Source organism: Seriola dumerili, unplaced genomic scaffold, assembly GCF_002260705.1.
Source record: "Seriola dumerili isolate Sdu_G_001 unplaced genomic scaffold, Sdu_1.0 BDQW01000149.1, whole genome shotgun sequence".
In the NCBI taxonomy this organism is placed as follows: domain Eukaryota; kingdom Metazoa; phylum Chordata; class Actinopteri; order Carangiformes; family Carangidae; genus Seriola; species Seriola dumerili.
This window is the reverse complement of record NW_019174404.1, coordinates 9,512,489-9,533,567: the sequence shown is the minus strand read 5'-3', so window position 1 is coordinate 9,533,567 and position 21,079 is coordinate 9,512,489. Positions and strand designations below refer to the sequence as shown.

Here is a 21,079-nt window from a genome sequence, read left to right as displayed (position 1 = left end):
ATTTTTCTACTCTTTTAAATGCCCAATACCTTCTTTTCTTTTCTTTCTCATGGCCTTTGAAGCTTTTACAGCATAATTTTAGACTCCATTCCCAGTTTTAAATCATGCTCTCTCCAACAAAAAGTACAGATTCAGCCACAATAACAAATATTACATTTTATTTTCATTTCTTTTCATTTCATAAAGAACCACAAACAATACAAATACAGGGAGCAATGAAAATAAAGTGCAAAATCCTTTGGCGTCAAATTAAAAAGGATTCATGTCAATGTGTTAGACATACACCCAGATGTTTAACAAAATATCTTTGTGGTTTCTTCATTCTACATTGTAAAAAACACATTGGCATTTTATAGATTTCTTAAACAACAAACAAAAACTAATCTGACAGAATCTGTGGGCAGAAGACAAAGACAGTATGATGCAAGGAGAACCAGATTTTGTTGCTGATCAAAATATCAACATATTTCCTCAATCATACTGGTGCCATTACACGCCGAGTTACCCTCTACCATATTTTCTTTGTCTTGTACTGTAATTCTACATTTACTCCTGAACCTATATGGTTCTCCTTAATACAGAAATGTACACACTTAAGACCAACATTGTCAAGCCATTACAGTCTTTACTACATATTTTCTTCATTGTATTAGTACAAACAGTAAGAAACTTAAGGCATCTATACCCTGAACACTGACTGTAGCCTAAAAGCAACACTTCACAAAAAAGTCTCAGTTTTCTGTCATGCAACATCCTTCATGCAATCCACTGTGTCTCTTTCTGGTACCATTTTGTTCATGTTGTATATTTTTGTACGTTTGTACGTATCCATGTAGTCACCAGCAGTGGCTCAGTTGGTGGAGATTTACAGTGACAGCACTGATGTCACAGATTGAGTTTCCACAGGATTCAGTCAGCACACAGTATGTGTTCACGGATGACAACAGCACGTCAGTCAATGCCTGTTGTGAGGCTAGCCTGCTATATTGCTATGTGTTTCCTAATGATGGAGTGTCATGTATGGTGACCACAGTGGAGCCGCTGGTGGTGCTGAACTGCTCTATGTGGTTTCCCTCCACGCTGCTCAGCTCCACTCTGGGCAGTTGGAAGCCATTCTCTGTGGCCGGGTTTGAATTGGCGATGCTGCCTGACACAGAGTTGACTCCCATGGTGCTCAGCGGCACGCTGCTCTGACCAGTGGATTGCGACATCTTCGGACGAGGTTTGGAGCCACCACTGGCTCCCAGGACTCTGGACGCATGTGTCCGCCTGGCAACAATGAGACTCTGATGTTAAAACACATTACTCACATACTAGTAAGCCATTATGTAGCAAATTGGCATGCAATGCTCAGTAATTGTTCCTGCACTCAACAGTTATTTAAATTTATTGCAGATTTCTAATCTAGTTTTGCTCGTAGGCCTATTACTTCAGTTGTAAATTACAAAGATAATGGAATGATTGCAGAACCAAAAATACTTAACACATCAGTCATCCAAAAATGACAAAAAAGAAGGAAAAAAAGTAAACTGAGGAAGAAATCAATGGGAAAACAAATCTGTGAATAAAAGAACCTGCGTTGTATCAATATACTTTTGGCTTCTCTTTCTCTAAAATTAAGCCTTAAGTCTACATAATGTGTTCAGTATGTCTGTGATTTGTTAGCAGTTTATCCAAAGTTATTGTCGCTTTTTGAATCATGACCAGCTACAAAATAAAATGCATCTTACACAATTGTGTCTCAAAAATGATAATTCAGTGATATAATAATAAACTGATCTGGGTTTTTCTACAAACAAAATATATTTTAAGTACATTTTGCTGACACAACCACTGGACTTTTATTTTAATAAAAGTTCAATTCCTAAGGAATATTCCTCAGTGAATATTGCTACTTTTACTAAAATAAAATATTGAACTACTTCTGCCATTCAGACTTTGTTTGACCTTTCCTGGGTTTTGGGGAAAAAAAAAAAAATCAGCAACACAGACCCCTGATGATCTGTAAAAGGGGTTGTGAGTAGACACTGTGTCACACGGTTACAAACCAAAATCTTTGGGAGTGACTGTGACAGGGTAAGTATGAAAGTGATTATTTTCTATGACATTTCCCCAACTGAGCTTAATAAAAAGATAGAAAGCAGCAGCAGCTGTCTAGTCTTCCTAATGGTGGATAAAAATAGCATGATTGTTGTTGCGCCGCTCGTGACATTCAGAATACAGGAATTGTCCCGTCAAACAGGAATGTGACCCTACCTGTTGTATGTCTTCAGGATGAGCAGTAGAATGGTGAGAATGATGATGATACCTATGACAATGACAGCGATCATAGCCCCAGAACCTGAGAGACACAGAGAGAGGAGGAATCAGCGATCAGCACATTGAAAGCTTGTTTTTTTACTCGTGCTTTTACTGTCATGGTGCAACTTATTTTGCGTATCCTCCAGAAGTAGTGTGTAGTAGCTTAGCAACGGCTTCACTCACAGGCAAACAGAACAAGGCAAATATTTCCTATTAAATACATGGCTGCCACTCCTGCACAAAACATCCAGATTAGACTGTATGATGTAATAGATTGTTATATATGAGGCTTGGCTTATCATATCATATTTTTGATCTGAATCTCCTCCATTGAGGACACTCTTTGAGATCTGATGGTATCCACGACAAAAACCTCATTCACATGGGTGTGTCTTATCAATATGCAACTTCAGGGGACAAGGAGAACGATACACAAACATGAAAACAATGTGTGAACAGGCGCCCACACACACGTGAGGTGTCCTTACTTTGGATGAGTATTTGTTCTTTGGACTTTGTGACAGTGGCTGTATTTGAAGGTACTGTAGTGTTGGTCACAGGTGAGACAGTTGAAGCTTGCATCTTCAGCAATAACCTGCACAAGACAAGGAAACAAAACTAGGAATGAGGAAAGAATACGTGATTGGAAAACAAAAATATCACAACAACAACAGCAACACAGCTCTGAGTGCAAGCAGCAGATAGGTGGCGCAGTGGAGGGAGTGGCAAGAGTGAATGAATATTTTATAGGAACCACAGAAAGGCGGATCCTCAGCAGAACATTATGTATAAAGTACATATTGGCCTGTACACTTATTAACAATCAAAGCAATTGTTAATGGTTAAATCACTCATCACAATGCACTTTGTACTCCTACAGCGCTCAGCTGTTTTAGGAAACTATTTAACCTTTTTTTAACACCAGCAATTATAACATCCACTAAAGATTTTCTTCTCCACAGTGTAACGTGTATGAACCCATCACAAACATCTTTTTCTGCGTCTCTTAGTTTTGTTTTGGCAAAGAAAAACCGCAGGTGAAGAAAGGTGGCACACCCACCTAGAGAATGATCTACGATTCTATCATTCTATTGAATTCACACCTATAATGGAACTTTAATCGTGCCATGCACTGCCTAATAAAACGCTGTATTGTTGTGATTTGCATTCTTTTGATCATGACTTATATAATCATCCATCACAGACAATGCATATTCTCAGAAGTTGTAATCTTGATCTACATCTAATCTAATGCAATTGTTATGTGTCACGCTGAGATCCTCATTTAGGGAGGATCACTGATACTGTTCAGGAAACAATCTGGTCAGAGCTGTAAGTCAGGGCTGTCCCCATAACTGATATTTCCCCTGAATCTGGATAATATGCCTTTATAATGATAAACTTAATTTATGCAGCCCTTTTCTTAACAAGGTTAGAAAGTGATTTACAAAAAGAATTAAAACCAGACAAGGCAAATAAATGTGAAAAATTAATTAAAACATAATTTGCATGCTCTGGAAACTCTAAACTCACTTTGTTGTTAAGATCCATAAAAACAACAATCAATTATGATTACATTTAGATTTATAGTAGTAATTTCCACTGAGCCTTTGCTTAGAAATGTGTCTGACACTTCAGTTTCCACTTCTCCTGCACTACAATCATCATTCTGTGTGCAGTTTTGCAATTCTTATTGACTTGTGAAATAAGTGGTCAGTTATCTTTTTGTGCTTCTTCCCCTTCAACAGATTCAGTTACTAATCCCAACGGTGCAGTGTGTAAACATGTCATTATTCCACTATACTATCAGAGAAATGACCGGCTTTGCGATTGTGATGGACGTTTCATTTGGCAACAAAACCTTTTAGAGGAGATGGAAGAAGACAGAGACATGGCACCGAAACATTGTCACAATAATGACATGAGTTGGAGTGACGTTGCGTCGAGTCTGCTGGGAATGAAGCACAGCAGCACAATCAGAGCAGGTGCTTCAAGCGGACAAAATTTGCATTGGCTATAAAAAGCTGAAAACCCTGGCACACGGAAGAGCAGCCACACACACACACAAAACCCATCCCTCACTGTCTTTCTTCTCTAAGTTAGATTGACTGCTCCATTGATTACATTCAAATTCACAATAAAGTACGCAAAACCCTCAGGTCTGTAGCATCACAATGTGTGAAGTTACCGCTAAACAGCATGAGTGATATAAACCACCGGCTGACTTAATGAGGAGTTGCTGACAGAGCAAAAAAAAAAAAAATAGACACAGACTGAATGAGTTCACACATAAAACACCAGGCAGAATAATATATTACAAACTCCAGTGTTACATTTCATGTATGTAGCTGGTGTTCTTACAAAAAGCCTCTTAAAATAAATGAAAATGCTGGAAGATACACTTTGTCTTCTCTCTGTCACACACACTTACAGTAGCACGTCTGTATGTTAAATGAAGCTGGGGCCAGCAGCTGGTTGGCGTAGCATAAAGGCTGGAAACAGCTGGCCTGGCCCTTAAAGCTCATTAAGGAACAGGTTGTATCTCATTTGTTCAATCCGTGCAAAAACCAAAGAATAAAAATGACATTTTACAGTGGGTTGGGGTTATGTGTTTGACTATTTCTAGGCCTGGGGCAGGAACGACTGGGGCAGTAAAATGTGTTAACTGGTGAGCTTCAGTGCATACGGTTCCCCATTTCCAGTCTTTCTGTTAAGCTAAGCTAACCAGCTATATTTACCATACTGACATGAGAGCGGTATGGCAAGAAAATGAATAAGTGTAATTTCCAAAATGTCGAACAATTGTTCTAAAAACAAATAAATAAATAAATACTTTTTCAGTTTTAACCACTTCAGTTCACACGGGTTATGAGATTAGATTTCTCCTCCAGGCTCCTTGTTTGAAAGATTATCTGGATATAGAGTTTCAGCATGTAATGTACAGACAAATACAGTAGCTTGTGTACGCAGCCTTAACCATTAATGGAGCGGAAAAATGTAAATTTAACCTCCTGGCTGCGCATATGCTAGAAGCACTGTGAAAGGACCTTTTACGACACAATACGTGTGACGCCCATCACGAGACAGAGGGCACAACAGTGCATTTCCTGTGACAGGGTCGTCATAGAAAATATTCCCCAAACTAGGATTATGACATTTTCTCACTGAGATGTGATGAAAAGATTTTTAATTACAGCCATTACTCGATACTCTTGTGTACTGTACGTCTTATCCCGCTTCCTGCTCCACAGCAAATATTGCACAACCAACTCTCCCAGTGTTGACATACTATTAAACATAGAGATTAGTAATGACATACATCATGTTTGCTATTTGCAGAGGTGACAGCTGCTGATAAGTGGCTAACTGATCATATGCTGTATAAGGTTGGTAACACCACCGTTTTGGTAACATGGTGGAGAATACAGTATGCTGATGACGTTGGCGAGGCTATGCTAAAAGGGCACAATATGAACGATATGGCCTTAAGTGATGTGTATTTATTTGTACCGCTATTTACAGAACAATTAGTATAGTAGGCACCATCAGTTGTTTAAATGTACGGAAAATATAAATATATAAAGTTAATTTACCACATGAAAGAGACCTGATTCAATTATGTAAATACAAGATGGACTTTGTACGCCTGTATTGATACTTTAAAGTGCACAAGATATATACTGTTCACAGTGTCATAATTCTGGTGGACAGTATACCTGTACATAGCAAGTTTCATGCTGAAGGGACAGTTTAGAAAAGGTTCATTTATGATGTTTTACTTCAGGGAGCAAACTGACTTTTAATACAGTTAAAGTTTTTTTTTTTAAATTTAAAATACAATAGTTATGGCAGTAAATACCAGTACAACTGGCACAATGCAGGACCACATCTCATGCAGGTAATTTGCTGATTAATAAACTGTTATAACAAAAAAGTATATATATGATAATGTTAGAATATTTCCTTGTTCCTACAAGAAAGTTTTTAGCTAATACTTTAAACATATTTCTGCCAAACCTTTAGCGACGTATAGACGGATGAAAGCACAAGCTATCCCCTGAGCAAAAACTATTCTTTTTACTTCAAATACATCATCTGAAGTCAGCTGTAAACTAAACTTTGAGATCCAACAAACTGAGTATGAGTTTAAATCTAGCTATTCAGTTCAGGTTATTTGCGCTTCGTAGTCATAGCAGCACTGCTGCCTCTGCAGAGGACATCACTGCCATCTCCAAACAGAAACTGTCTTGGCCAGCACAACACAATTCTGCCAGGAGTTATTTGTACCAGCTTTTGTCAAAAAGAGGTGAGGGCATGATTGCAGAGAGCAAAAGACAGATAGATGTTCTTTACTGTCCCAGGAGGGAGATTTGTTGTCACAGCCCACACATGTTCTAGTAAAACTAGGTTATTAAATCCTTCACTGTCTGTCAATATCAAACTGCTGCAGGAGCACACAGTTGTTTTAACTGGTGAAATAAATATCTAATTGATTCTTTGACGTAACCTTCTGTTTAGGAAATCACAGTCTTCTTGATGGTATGTGATGCATGACCCTGAAAAATGCTGGCGTTTCATCAGTGATGGGTGGGTGTGACGTCTCCCACAGAACAGGGTGTGTTGACAGAAGTACGTAAGTTCATTAGACTAACTGCAGGGTAGGTTTAGGTGTAGGTTTGGTGTGGGCAAGGTCATGTAAGGATCGGGAGAGCCCTCACCTGAGGAAACACCTACAGTTAACACAGCTCATTCTCCAATACATAACTAACCCATGTACTAATCAGCATCTGACAGCCAGTTCATGACTTCATGAGTAATGTAAAAGTGTTACGCATGAAAATAAATAAATGAAGACCTGCTTGAAAGATGTTCCTTTTAGAAACTCTGGTGACGGTCTGAGATGAAAATGAAGTTTGATGTCTACTCTTTCTAAATCAGCCAAAAGAAACACTTGTATGGATGCACTGACCTCTGAGAAAATCCAACACGGACGGACTGGCAGTGTAACAATGTCTAGTGTTGCGTAATGTCACTCTACCAGGTTGCATACTAACAAAATACTGTATTAACCTTTGGTTAGTCACCTACAGAAAACTGTTGAGTCACATTCTCTATTGTCACAATGCGGGAAGGGAAATTCATTAGGGAAATTCAAATGTGACTGTCAGTAAAGCCCAATAACTTGGTCTAGAACAATCGCAGGTAATAAATTCAAAATTTGAGAAAGAACTCGTAGAGACCAACATTATCATGAAACTCTGCACAAAAACCCAGGATATTCTTATTGTAATGTAACAGTGCTGATCACAAAGTCAAATATATTGACGATTCGTTGGTTACATCATTGTACAATTATTATTATATTATAGACTTTATATGTGTTTAGCTGCAAGGATTTCTATCAATCAGCACTTTGATTCCCTAATTTCACATCTCAGATTAGTGTGTTAAATATGACTTTATATATGAACTCATTCATTTGAGTTCATGTTACATATAATGTGAGCATGAAAGCATGTTGTGCAGGAGTTTGCATTGACCTCACTGTCCAATTTCATTTCCCTTTTGTGCATCCATGTCAAAGTTATAGAGGATACACTTTATTGGAACTGATGGGTTATTTATAATTTGAACAGATTATTTTTTTTTAAATTGAGCTTTACATTTTGGAGGCTATACTTTTTGCTCTGACGTCAGTATCTTCCTCAGTGTAATAATAGTTTGTTTGTTGTTCTACAAATTACAGCTCTTCAACTACACTGCAGATTCAATATCCTTTCTCCCACCCTCAGTAAACAAATCATTTATTGGTCTGTTCAGAGAGTTGTCTCTCAACACAGAACAGGAACAATTTAGTTTCCTCTCTTTTATACGAGGAAAAACCAGACCAGAAGTTGGTAACCGGCTCAGCTATTTCCCCTCTGCGTGTTTTCAACCACACAGTAAGAACAACACAGTCTCCTGCGCACGCACATTCATAAACACATTAAGAGCATGACCTTCATCAAACGACGGTCAGGGTCAATATTTGAGCAGTCAATATGAAGCAGGGTAATAATAAGACAGGTGGAGCTATTAGTTCAGCTTCGCCTGGAAGAGCAGGCCTGCAGGGGGAAGTCAAAGCAGAGAGGTCATCTGTATCACATCAGATGTAAACTCCCCATACCACTTGTTTTCCAGATGTCACATTTAAGAGGGATTAAACTATGACTTTTATCGACCTCACTCAGTCACCAAGAGATTTGCAGCAGCACTTAAGAGTATATGGCACAGTGTAGAACGGCCTGTTGTTGATGTAAATAATGAAGTGACATCAAATATTTGAAAACTAGCTAATTAAAAAGAATGTGTGTAGTACAGAGGTAATATATCATAATTGTTAGTTCTGGCAGCTGCAAATCAAAGCATAAGTACTATTAAGTCTTAATATGTAGTACTGTCCCTGAAATATCTCTCTAAATCACAAAAGTGTGGATCGACCAAATACCAAACTCAAAGTATGATCTTTAAAATGAAATAGGACCAAAGAAAGCCTCTTCGTCATTGAGGATAAAGTAGCTTCAGCAGGTTTGCACAACTGCACAGTCTTAGCTTACAATGTATTGCTCCTGTGGTTATGAAAAGCATGACAAGTGGATATTGAAAGAAAGGCAACGAAAATAAAAGTGCTATGGTGAGACGGTGCAAGCATGCCAGTGCTTTTTTTTAAAAAGGGCTTTGACTGATCCAGTCATTGTCTGAAGTGGCCGAGTTTGAAGCAGATTAATGAGCGTCTGTTTTGATACAAAAGACTGATCTGACCGCTGATATTTGCAGTCAGGATATTCTGTTTCCTCGTGAGTTTTATAATCCAGTAACATAACCGATAGCTTTACTGTATAGCAAATGAAATGACTAATACTACCATGATGTAAATCTAAATAAAGTCATGTAGTAGAGGTGAGTTTCCTTTGGAGTTGTCCTTCTAACTGTATTACATTATCTAAAATGACCACTTCAGTGTGCTCCAGTGTGTCCCACAGTGTCTAAATAGTTTATCATCCTGAAATACTTCATCATTTGGTATGAGTATAGTATTTCTTTTTTTTAATCTAAGGTATGCACAGCTCAGTATGCTTTCTGAGACTTGCATATTTTCAAACAATCCTTATCAGAGTTAAAAATGATAACAATAGAAACTACATGCTTATCATCTACTGAGCCAGCCACAAGATTATTTTCTTTTTCATGGGAAAAAAGGCCACTTCATTAGAACTTCCCAGACAGGGGTGGGTGGGGGTGATGAATGAGTCTTGTGGCTTAATAAACTCTTAAAAGGAAGAATTTGATCTTTTAAATGAGCTGATCATATTGTGAAACCTGGACCGAGGGAATAGCTTGTTTATTGCAATTATGCACACTAGTATACCTTTTTTATATATATATATATATATATATATATATATAGAGTTATATATATATATATATATATATATATAGAGTTTTGTACTTTGGGGGTTTAAACTTCTCTTTTTGCGTTCCATCTCTTGTGTCAAAACTATAAACAAAAACACTTATGCCAATAACTACATGATAAAATAATAAAAGCATATTACTTTAACTAACATACTGTATAAACTATCCTCAATCCCAGTGACCCAATTCTAATTTTAGCCTAATTTTTGCTTGATCAGTATAGGTGTAGGTGGCATGTAAACATAGTCAGAAACCTTTACAAGAATGACTGTAGGCTGACTAAATGAGTGGGGGGGGGGGGGGACACACTAGAGGAACTGGAAAAAGGTGACCGAATCTATTCTTAGAACTAAACAGACATTTCCCCCTGGTCAGAAAACTGCAAATCATTGTTATTACAAAGTCAAACACATCACCATCATTCCCCTTGCATTACATGCAAACTGACACTGTTGAGCTTTTAATTAGCTCAGCAGTGCTGTACAAACAGCAGTCACATTTTCCTACAACGTAGTGGCAACTGATGAGATGATAAATGCAGCCATTCCATCACACAATCACTTATCAATAAGAGATACACAGGCAGATAAAGACGGGAACTGAAATTGGATCTTCCTCATTCAGCTGTAAATCTGTGTCGTTCCACTGGTTCAACAGCAGCAGCTAATTTATTAATCCAAGAGCTCTTTGGAATGTGAGCTATTCCCTTTCACCTGAGACTCACCTGCTGTCTCGCCACGTTGTCTGGGGAACCCACACACGCACACGCACACACACACACACACACACACACACACACACACTGATACAATCACAGTGCGCACACAAACATACGTAAATGACTCCCATCCACAAGTGACAAAGCTCAGATGGAAACTTTAAATCTACCAAGAGAAAGGAGCTATAAGCAGTGATTAGCCTCGTGACTTACCTAACCGTCTCCTCTTTGCCTTCTCCAGATGGGAGCCTGAGCAGTGCAGAGCCCCCTCCCTCAGCTGACTGAAGGGGGCATAGTCCACAGGTCTGGGGAGGGAGACACAAGGGAGTAGTAGAGTGTGTGAGCTACTCAAAGAGAGGAATATTAAGTCCCAGGTGCTGCTAAAGTGACAGTCCCACAGGTAAAAACAGACCGGACAGACAAAAACAACGGACAAAAGAGTGCAAAAACAAGCAGGGATTCCTGAGTGTGTGTGTGTGTGTGTGTGTATGTGTGTGTGTGTTTGTGTGTGGTTTCTGTGGGAATCAGAGTGTTTATGTGAAGAGGAGGAGGAGAGTGAAGAGGAGGAGGAGGCTCCTCGCTTGCTCACCCGCCGCTCTTTGCTGAGAGTAATAATGACAGGCAGCTGGTTTTTCAGGTCCTTCCGCCTGGCCCTCAGGCGCGCCGCGGCCACTGATCAAAAAAGCGAGGATCCTCTCCAGAGTTGTCTGCTCTGCTCGGCTCTCACCATGACTACTGCCTCTCATAATCAGTCTGTCTGCATCTGGCAGGATGTCACACGTGAAGTGCAGAGGGTGTGTCTCTGTGCATTCTGTCAAAAAGGATACAAATATCTCAAACATCTCTTATTTGAAAATTCACAGTATATCCCATAATTGTAGCTATATGCATCATTAAACTAAAAAAAAAAATCTAATCATTATCTCCTACTTATGGAGAATAATCACTACATGTTGCAATAATTGCATTTTTTGTGTTACTTTGTTGACTAAGTATGGGGTTTCAGTGTTATCACATATCTCTTCATGAATGTGTTCTATGTATGTAGTTGAAAATTAACTATGTGAATTACAATACTTGTTCAAAGGGTGCTGGGTGTGTTTGTAGAGCAGATACAGTCCTATGTAATGGCTTTTTCTTTTCTCCTATTCTATTATAAGGAAACAAGCTCCATTCAAACACTTGGCAACATTTGTGTGAAAGTTGTCCACTGAACAAACAAAACATTCTCACTGGCATTCATTTACTCTTCTTTCCAACTCTCAACTACGATCTCTCCCATTCATTTTCTAACACATAAGCTCCTGTGACACACTTTCCCTGGTAGTCTTTCCCCAAACACTGCCAACAAGTCGTCAGGATCAAGCCTCATGTTACCTCCAGGGATAGGTGTTGCCCACGACTATAAAGCAAGTCAGTGTTGTGCCTTTGTGAGAAAGTGTAACTAAACTTCATTTGGGAAGACACACATTGTTCTGCTTCACCAAATGGACTGAAAGCACTGACTTTATATGTGCACAGCACTGGTGTCCCCATGTCCCTGCATTTTGCTGTGGTGGAGGACCATTACATAAGTCTAAAAGCTGGAGGTCAGGTTTCATAGAGAAGAATACATCTTTCAAAATGGCATCCTGGCATTGTGTTGGTTTCAGTCCAGTAGAAATGCTGTAAACACGCTGTGTGCTAAAATAGTGTGACTCCACTGAAGGTGAAACAACAGGTGAGTCGTAGGGACAGGTGAAGTGAATCAGCTTTATTTGTCCATTAAATTAAATTATATATTATTTATTTATCAAATCTGTCTTTTATTGACAAAACTTTGTTGTGTTCCTCCTATTTGGCTTTTTCTTTATCTAACTGTCTGATAAGGTTTCTACATCTGCCTGTCATATTTTTCTTTCTTCTTTTAAGAGATAATTCTGCCTGGTACAGTGTATATCTAATGAAGGTTTCCCACAGTGAGGATGGAAAGGTATCAGCATTGATGACATTGAATTTCATATCTGAAAGTAAGTCTCCATACTTTTTCAGTTTTCTCATGATGTCAGCTTTTATTGTAAAAGTAACAGGAAAATGGTCTAAAATAATTATATTAAAGTGTTTTGAATCCATGAGGTATATGGTTTGTGTCTATTAGAAAATAATGATAAATTCTTGTGTATAGCTTATAGCCTGAGGAATAAAAGTATGTTCCCTGTCTGTTGGGTTAATGTTGCTCCTCCTATGAATGTTTTCAAGAAGATTAGCTAGTGATTCTGTGACGCTGTCCCAGGTGTTAATATAATACATCTTCTTAGGCACAGTGGCTAAATGCTAATATTAGCTTGTTAAATAGACCCGTGGCGATAACGTGCTCACAATAAAAGTGCTAACACAGTGATGCTAAGCAGTTGTAATCTGTACCATGGTCACCATCTTAGTTTAGCGTGTTAGCATGCTAACATGTGCTAATAGCGCTTAACACAAAGTGCAGCTCATAGTCCTAAACGAATCACAACAAAGTACTTAAGTTTATCCTCTGATGATCACGAACATCCATAACTTACCATATTCCACGGCAGTCCATTAAATCGTTGTTGAGATATTTAAGTCTCGACCGAAGCCGTGGACCAATTGACCACAGCATCCCTCGAGCCTTAGCTATAGCATGGCTAAATAGTCACTAGATTTAGAACCTACGGTTGTTTAAAAACGCCATAATCTCTTGGAAACCACAAACATTAAATTGTCATTGAAATCCTTTGATAATTTCTCTTAACTACAAACTGATTTCATTATCAAAACATAGGAAACGGTATTGTATCTGTACTTCCCCTAACAAAACAGTAGGACATGCACTCACTGTACTTTTCACTTATTTGCATCACAGTATCCATTATCAGTACTTTTAAGGACCCACTTTACCAAAAAAACGGTTTGTATATATATATATATATATATATATAAATCTGCTTGTTACTAATCCATCACTTAACATACTAACATAACATACTAACATACTTACTAATCCATCACTTTACATTCCTGCTTGAGCGACTGAGACATTTGTGTTGTGTAATTCTGGAAAGTACCTTTCTTTGAAGGAATCCGAAGGTATTGGTCCCATTAACTTTGACGGGTTCCACATTAACCTGATCTGTTCTCCTTAGGTGCACGCGCATGGTCACGTTCAACAGTGAGGGTCATTGTGAAGAGGAATTCCTCAATCCCTGCACCATGAAGAGAAGGCTTTTTGTATCATGGAGAAGAAGACACAGAGTGGTACAGAGCATGTCTCATCTCATAGTTATTACTCATTCCTCTACCTGTAAAACACTGACAGTCGTCCATTGTTTTGACCTCTAATACTATAGACCAGTAAGTGTGTCAGCGGTGACACGTGTAACCTTTATGACCTTGGATGTTCTGTATACCTGCTTTAACAATGTAGAGTTTTGGAAAGACTAGGACAAAATCATACAGAATTTCTAGATACCTTTTCCTTTGTTAGGAAACCTGTGCTTACAAAAACATCCTTTTGTGAAATCAGAGATGACAGTCTGCCAGTTTTGGCTTTGTTGTTTTTCGCTCCTCACACAATAATGAAATGCAGTTTGTCAGAAGGAAAGGGATGAGAGAAATCTATTGTTACAGGATTCAGCAGTCATCTGTCTTTTCTTCATGACTGACACGAGGAAACTGCAGCTGTGAAATTCAGCAGCTGAACTGCAAGTCATGGCCGTATTGCCACACAGTTAACTCACCTTTCATGTTTTAAATTTCATGTCCAGTGTAGCTCGCTAAAAGAATCATTAACTCAACATTGCTGTCATTTACCATCTGTCTTTACCGTTGAAACAAGGACCTGACCTGTTAGGTCCTTGGGAATAAATATGAGGTGGTAACTTCAAGTGACAGTACCACTGCCCTATTTTAGCATTATAAAGTAAGATTTAAATAAATCTCAGTGCAGTGATAAAAGCTTTTTTAGGCTAGTTTTATAGCCTTGTGCGTAATGCAAGTCAGTACAAAACCAATATGAATTTGAGACATTGTCATGAATAGTAAAAAGGAAATGGCAAAAGACTAGAGATTTTGAGAGGATGATAAATGTTTGGAACAGCATTGTGCATTTGTGTGTGGATGGATACTTATTATAGCATTTCATATTTTCATCTGCATGCCTGGACTGATAAAGTAAAGTGTCACCCTCTGTCTTTAAAGTATTATTACATTGCAGTTAAGCACCTAAGGATGTTTTTCCTGCTACCTTTATACAAGACTGAGTGTCTACAGCTATGCTAGCGGCTCTGTGAGGCTATACTTAGACATAGTGTATAGTAGTAAATGCTAACTCCAGCATGCTAACACGCTGATGTTGGCGTTTTAATATTGTTTATAATGACCAGTTGATTGAGAAAAAATTGTCAATTTCCCAGTTGCAACTTTATTTGCTAGCTGGCGGCTGTGAATGATAGCTCTTTGCTAATTTTGCAGAACACCAGAAATATAAGATTTTTGGTTTGTATGAAAATATAAAATAACTTAATAGATAACTACCTAATAAGAAAACTATTAAAAAATTTGGTTCACAGGGTAAAAAGTAAGCGTGGCTAACTTGGATTAGGAAATATAGCAACAACTTGCTATAACTTCAACTGTAGTAGTATTTTTAGGGGATGCTTAGCTGAGTTACGTTCAGATGAATATACATCAAGCAATCTGAACATAATGTGCAATAAATCTAGCAAGTGCTACATTTAAATCCTACATCGGAAATTTTGCTTGAGATTCTGTTTTTGTTCCTTTGTTTGCATGTCAAGTATAGCCCCTAAAGTAAAGAACCCCCTAAAATAAACAACACTAAACATGGCTTTTAAGAATAAGTCTTTATGTATTTCTCTATGTGAAACAAAGGACTAGTATACTACACAAATAGAAGCGGATACTGTAAGAGACAGAGACCATCTCTGAGAAATAAGTACAGAACATGAAAATACACATACCGGTATTATAGAACTGTAAATTATTGCTTGTTTTGCTACTTTGTTTTTTGGATTCCTACAATACAAGACACAATATTCATATTTCAACAGAAACAGTACAACAGTGACAAACTGTATTAATTGACCTTTTTAGTAGACGTTCCCCAGAAATAAAAGAAACATTCAAACAGAGTCCATGTTAAACTGTTGAACACAACACAATGACAGTTGGTTTTGATCGAGCATCTTCAGGACTTATTGTTACACATTTTTGTAATTATTTTTTTCCATTACAACATTGCCAAGAGAAGCCGTAACAAACTGCACACCGGGACTGGCCTCAGCAACAAAAAAACAAAAACAAAACAAAAAAAAAAACACTTGGCATATGTACATAAATATACATTTTCATTTCAACTGTCACCAAAATACACCCAGTTTTAAACACCATGACCAGAGTAAAAAATTCTTTCCTCCTGTTCCACCGCTTCCTCTTTATCATAATCCACCTCAGTAGTTCCACCAATCTGCTATCTGCTTAGATAACTGTGACAGCTTTACTGTAGTGCCAATAAAGCTGCACGCTGCCAGCATGGTGAATTTCAAAGAACTGTTTAACTTTCTCAGAAGATAAGATGAATGTTTCTTGTGGACAAACACGAAAACAAAGACATTGATTTTGTTCATCCTGCCTCATTTTAAACCTATAACTGTACTGCATGTCCACACGTTTTCAGTAGGAACACTCCCTTAGATCCAAAAGGCCTGAAATTCTCCAAGGTTCACACTAGCAAAAAGGAAGTGGAGTGTTTCACTCACTGCAATATGCTGGTGAAAAGGCTAACCAGGTGTTCAGCTTGAGATAAAAGAAGAAAAAAAAAAATACACAAGAAAGAAACAGAGAAGAAATGCAATGTGCTTCCTACTTTGTCTCAAGAAAGACAGTTTTATATCAAGGAAACAAACAAAACACTGACAATAAAGTGCTCACATGCAGATGGACTTTTGCTTACTAATATTGTTATATTGCAAAAAAGTTAAGATTACATGCTGCCTAATGACAAATAAGGTTTAGACTCACTGCTGACACCCTAAAGCCCTGTTAGAAACATTTGTTCCTGTTGCTTCTAAAGCACTGAATGATTTCATTAAATGAGTAAGTGAAGCACACTAATCTGATATGGGACTGTGGGGAGAATTAAATAAAAAAGAAGAGAAATGTTTAAGTAAGAACCTTATGATTTTTAGTGGAAATTTGTTTGAGTTTCCACTGAACAACATACTGCAGAAAAAGCATTATGTTAATATAAAATAAAAAATGCAATAAAGTACTGCAGTTAGGTTGGGAAAATATGATTTCTTTCTCGGTTTAACAAATATACAGCAGTGTCTTTGAGTAAGAAAAATCAGTTTATGTTTTGATGACAATGTGAGGTGAATAAATGCTTTGGTTGATATCTCATGAGGCTACCTAATTTTCCCTTTTCTCAGCAAAATGCTTCCAGGTAAACTACAAAATCTAAAAGGACTATTTCCACAAATCTATGCTACGCTCAGCTATTTACAGCGAAAAGCAGCGCAGTATTCTGGTGCGCAGCAGGAGACGTTCGAGAACCCCGCAATTGCTTGGAGATATCAAGAGATACTCAGTGCAAAACAAGCAGTAGGTTTCAGAAGAAAACCTGACACATAGAAAGTGGGTTTGATCAAACAACATAACCAAGACATTAAAGATATGAATTACAACAAACAGAATCAGAGAAAAAAAACAACAACATATCAAACCCCTTGAAGAAAATTAGGGGGATGAACTGTTTCTGATCCATCAAATACCCCCCCAAAAAACAAAAAAAACAACAAAAAAACAAAAAGGACAAATGCAAATTTTCCATCAAGTTGAAGACTGAACTTTCAATCTTCCAAAAAATCCGTTAAGCCTTTTTTTTCCCAAAGACGTCACTTTAAACTCTGCGTGGGGATATGCACTTGCGTCAAAAGCATCACACCATTTCCCTGTCATCACAAAGAACAATAAAAAAGACACCTCAGCTCCTCATCTACAGCAGTAACTAAGCATGCAAAAAGTGCTGGGGTATCAAATACATAGTAAGAATACACATCTAGTAGTTTAGCAAAAAACAACACCTCTCCAAATAAAAAAGACGAAAAGCGAAAACGAGCGGGAAAAAAGTCAAACAACCACCACAACTTTGTTAGTCACATATGGTGCTTCGTGCTGTGTGTGATGTTAAATAGGTTCCTTTTTCTTGATATATCTCGTTAGTATTTGTGTTTCTGTACGTATTTTTTGTAATACAGTATATACATGCAGACAAGAGCGGGAACATCACACACTCAATCTTGATGCAAGCTGAAGCTACAAACCAGCAGATATGATGGATGGATGAAATATATATATAGATTTATATATATTTTTATATATATAGATTTATATATAAATGAAAACAACTTATTATAAAAAAAGAAAAGAAAAATGTCTTTGTTTAGAGGTAACGCATGTCCTCAACCAAAGGTTATTGTACACACAACTGTGAGACGAAGGGAGAGGTACGGCTAACAAGCTAACTAACTAGCAAGCTACTGAGCAGGACTAGCAATGAGAGCTGAGTGTGTGTGATAAGTGACAGGTGCCTGCATTGGGACAGGTAATTGGACCCCTCTTGCTGAAAACGAGGGGGGTTGGTGGGGTGGAGGCAAGCGTGCCAGCCACTCCCCACGCTGTCCGCAGAATGTGATGAGTGTGTGTGTGATTCTCATCCATCCCCTTCAAGCCACCTCATTCCATCGCCACGCTCCCCACAAACACCGTCTTCGAGCAATGTTTGTTGGTTTGTTTTTGCTTGTAGTTGAACTGAAATGAGGGGCATCGACGCTCTCTGTGAGTGCAGAGACGAGAGAGAGAGGGCAGGTGTGTTGCGGGTTTAAAGGGCGGTCGGGGGCCGCGCCGGTGTCGGGGTGTGTGGGGGGGAGCCTCTCTAGTTGAAGACTTTGGGGGGTCCGTCGGGACGTCTGGTCTGGACGATCTGCTGCTTTGGCCGCGCCGCCTCATCCTCCTCTGTCTCGCTCTCGCACACATGGACGACCACGCTGGGGGTGGACTCTGTCCCCGCATGGAGCTCATACTTTTCACCTGTGGGGAGGAAGGGACGGAAAGAGAGAAAGAAAGAACAAGAGTTACTTCTAATATTAATATTAATATTATACTTATAATAATATTTCCAAACTAAATACCCTAACATTGTAGAGAATGGTGGTTACTGAGATGACTAACAAGTGGGTTATAATAACGATGACAGCTTCATGTTACTTTGCAGATTATGATTTTACATACAAAACCTTTGATCAGATTGTAAGTTGCAATGATTTGTTATACATTAAACCGCCTGTAATAATAATCCTATACTATAATGCCGCTCTTTCACTTTTAATACTGTAGCAACTACATTTGATGATAACAGTACTTTTAGTTAAGTACCATTTTGAATGCTCGACTGCTAGTTTTGCTTATGTAAAAAATTTACGTAATATATACTTCTTCCACCACTGTTGATAGGGAGACAAAAACCAATGTTTTTAAACGGTAAGACAGGCTGGAACAGCTCTAACAAGAATTATATGACTATGCAATTTATCATTTACTATTGAGATTCATTTAGAAAGCATTGAGAGGATTTTTACAGGACAAAATAATCTACTGTTTTTTTCTGTCTGTTCCATAATGGTTAAGCTCTCATGCTGTAGGACATGGATTCAAGAAAAAACAAATAAGACTTTTGCTTGGAATGGTGCTGCCATTTGTCCAGATGTCAGACTCAGTGGATTCAGACTGAAAACATACACTTGCAAGATTGTATCACAGTTGCCATGGAGATGAGATGAGACAGCTGGCAGACAGGAGGAAATTGGTCTAGTAGCTTTTCACTGTGGTGCCAAACAGAAAGATGGACAGTGAATAGAGTCCTGCTGTTACCGCAGGGAGTTGACAGAGGGAGTCAGCGCACTATGCTGCAGCCCAGTGCTAATCTGATTTTAGATGCCAGGATGCGAGGGGAAGAACAAAGCCATTTCCTGATGCCTTGTGTTGCTATGGTAACAGCAAAATGTGTCAAAAGTGGTCCTCTGGGCTGGACACTGTGTGTGTGTGTGTGTGTGTGTGTGGAAAGTTTAATTATGTTTTTATTAATAATAAAAATAATACTATATAATACTGTTCAACTGCATACAGACTTAAGACAATGTTTTCCACTTCATCAGCATGACTAGACCCACATACACAAACATGGAAAGACATTGTGGACATGGCACACCTTTCTGTGTGTGTTTGGTGACATTTTATAAAGGTTGCTGCAATCTAAAATCTTGTCGACAAGGCAGACAGAGGAGACATTACTGAGCACAAAAGCTGCCAGGGAACAAGGCTGCAGGGAAAGGTCTTAAAATCTTCCAAATCTAACTGTGCTGAACTGAGCTGCGACACATTTAATACACTTGCTAAAATTGTAATGGGACATGAACTGCAAAAAGATCCGTCTGTGGTGCAGTGAAACTGATCTACACTCTAATCATTACATTGGTTTTTGGTGTAGTGTTACATCATTGTATTCTTCATGGGAATTTACCATTCCCCCCCCTCACAATACACTGTTTACAATGATAATAGTGGTATGTCTAGCAGATGAACATTGTAGTAATTTCAGAAAAAATGTGCCACTGATTTCAGACAGAGGTAGACGAAAGCAGGCTTCTCATTTCTAGTCTGCAACTGTCAGTTTAGTTGGCTGAAATAAGTCTAACTGGACAAGTTAATTAGCTGTAGCTAGCTTTTAAGGGGTTAAGCAAATCTTAGCTCCATTGAAAAAGCTGTCTCTAGCTGACTTGTTTTAAAACTACAATCTTATAAAAAAGGCTCTTAAATATGCACGTCATGGCTCGTGCTGTACATAACATGATGCTAAAAGACTGAGGCTAAAGCTAACAGCTCCCAAACAAAAAGTTTGCCTTTTCACTAGCTAATAATCTGTGTGGAAGAAAAGTAAAGAAACACATTGTTCTTGTATTGCAAGGTAGAGCTGGTTAGTTGTATTATAAGGAAAAATGTAAGATTTAACACTTATTTTGATCTCACTGGTGGGGAGCTTAGCTTACATACTAGTCCATGCTTTACTCCATGTTTTAGCTAACCATATGTGTTTGGCAAATGAAGTGCTAACTCAGGGAATGTAAGCTGGAGCTCCCAGAGTGTAAAGTGTCCCAAACGAGAGGGAGGACAGTGCTATTAACGTTAACATCCAGAATTGGCTAAAATGTAACTCCACAAACTAATGTAGTTAGTTATTAATGTGGTCTTTGGCCATGGAAGTAACATTCGGTTACTCCTGTAGGTGGTAAGCTAGTTAGCCAGACATGCTAATGATCTCATGTTATGTTGGAGTGAACAAACACACAGTTTAATCTGTTCCCTAGACTTTTGCTATTGTGGGTTTTGGTTTCAGAAAGGCAAGAAGAAAAAAACAAACAAAAACCAACCAACCAACCAAACAAACAAACAAACAAGCAAAACAAGTATGTGTGGCATGGGGAGAAAGAAAAGACTGACCTGCTAAGTCCAGCCGCTAAAATA

The 21,079-nt window shown here is 38.3% G+C and overlaps 2 protein-coding genes across 4 annotated transcripts in view; both read right to left on the bottom strand.

Moving 5' to 3' along the window:
• Positions 1–189: 189 nt before the first annotated feature.
• ncmap (non-compact myelin associated protein) lies at positions 190–11,153 on the bottom strand. 2 transcript variants are annotated; one of them, XM_022751052.1, is made up of 5 exons: positions 11,064–11,153; positions 10,688–10,779; positions 2,790–2,896; positions 2,257–2,341; positions 190–1,269 (listed from the first exon to the last, which is right to left on the bottom strand). In XM_022751052.1, exons 3-5 carry the CDS (start codon positions 2,881–2,883, stop codon positions 990–992), a joined length of 459 nt encoding a protein of 152 aa, XP_022606773.1. In that variant the 5' UTR covers positions 2,884–2,896; positions 10,688–10,779; positions 11,064–11,153; the 3' UTR covers positions 190–989. The 2 variants fall into 2 exon arrangements, with proteins under 2 accessions (XP_022606773.1, XP_022606772.1); XM_022751051.1 differs by lacking the exon at positions 11,064–11,153 and having other exon boundaries at positions 10,688–10,895.
• Positions 11,154–15,327: 4,174 nt separating this feature from the next.
• rcan3 (RCAN family member 3) overlaps positions 15,328–21,079 on the bottom strand; it is a 40,597-nt gene continuing 34,845 nt past the window's right edge. For both annotated transcript variants that reach the window (XM_022751031.1, XM_022751032.1), the window contains one exon: positions 15,328–18,589. In XM_022751031.1, coding sequence (XP_022606752.1) covers positions 18,435–18,589 — 155 coding nt within the window. In that variant the 3' untranslated portion in view covers positions 15,328–18,434. The remainder of the gene's footprint in view (positions 18,590–21,079) is intronic.

What these genes read in the sequence shown, in the direction of transcription:
- ncmap (XM_022751052.1), bottom strand. Translation starts at nt 2,883, where the DNA reads ATGCAAGCTTCAACTGTCTCACCTGTGACCAACACTACAGTACCTTCA. An exon ending in AGAACAAATACTCATCCAAA is followed by an intron (nt 2,342 to 2,789) that starts GTAAGGACACCT and finishes TGTGTCTCTCAG; the next exon opens with GTTCTGGGGCTATGATCGCT. An exon ending in ATCCTGAAGACATACAACAG is followed by an intron (nt 1,270 to 2,256) that starts GTAGGGTCACAT and finishes CATTGTTGCCAG; the next exon opens with GCGGACACATGCGTCCAGAG.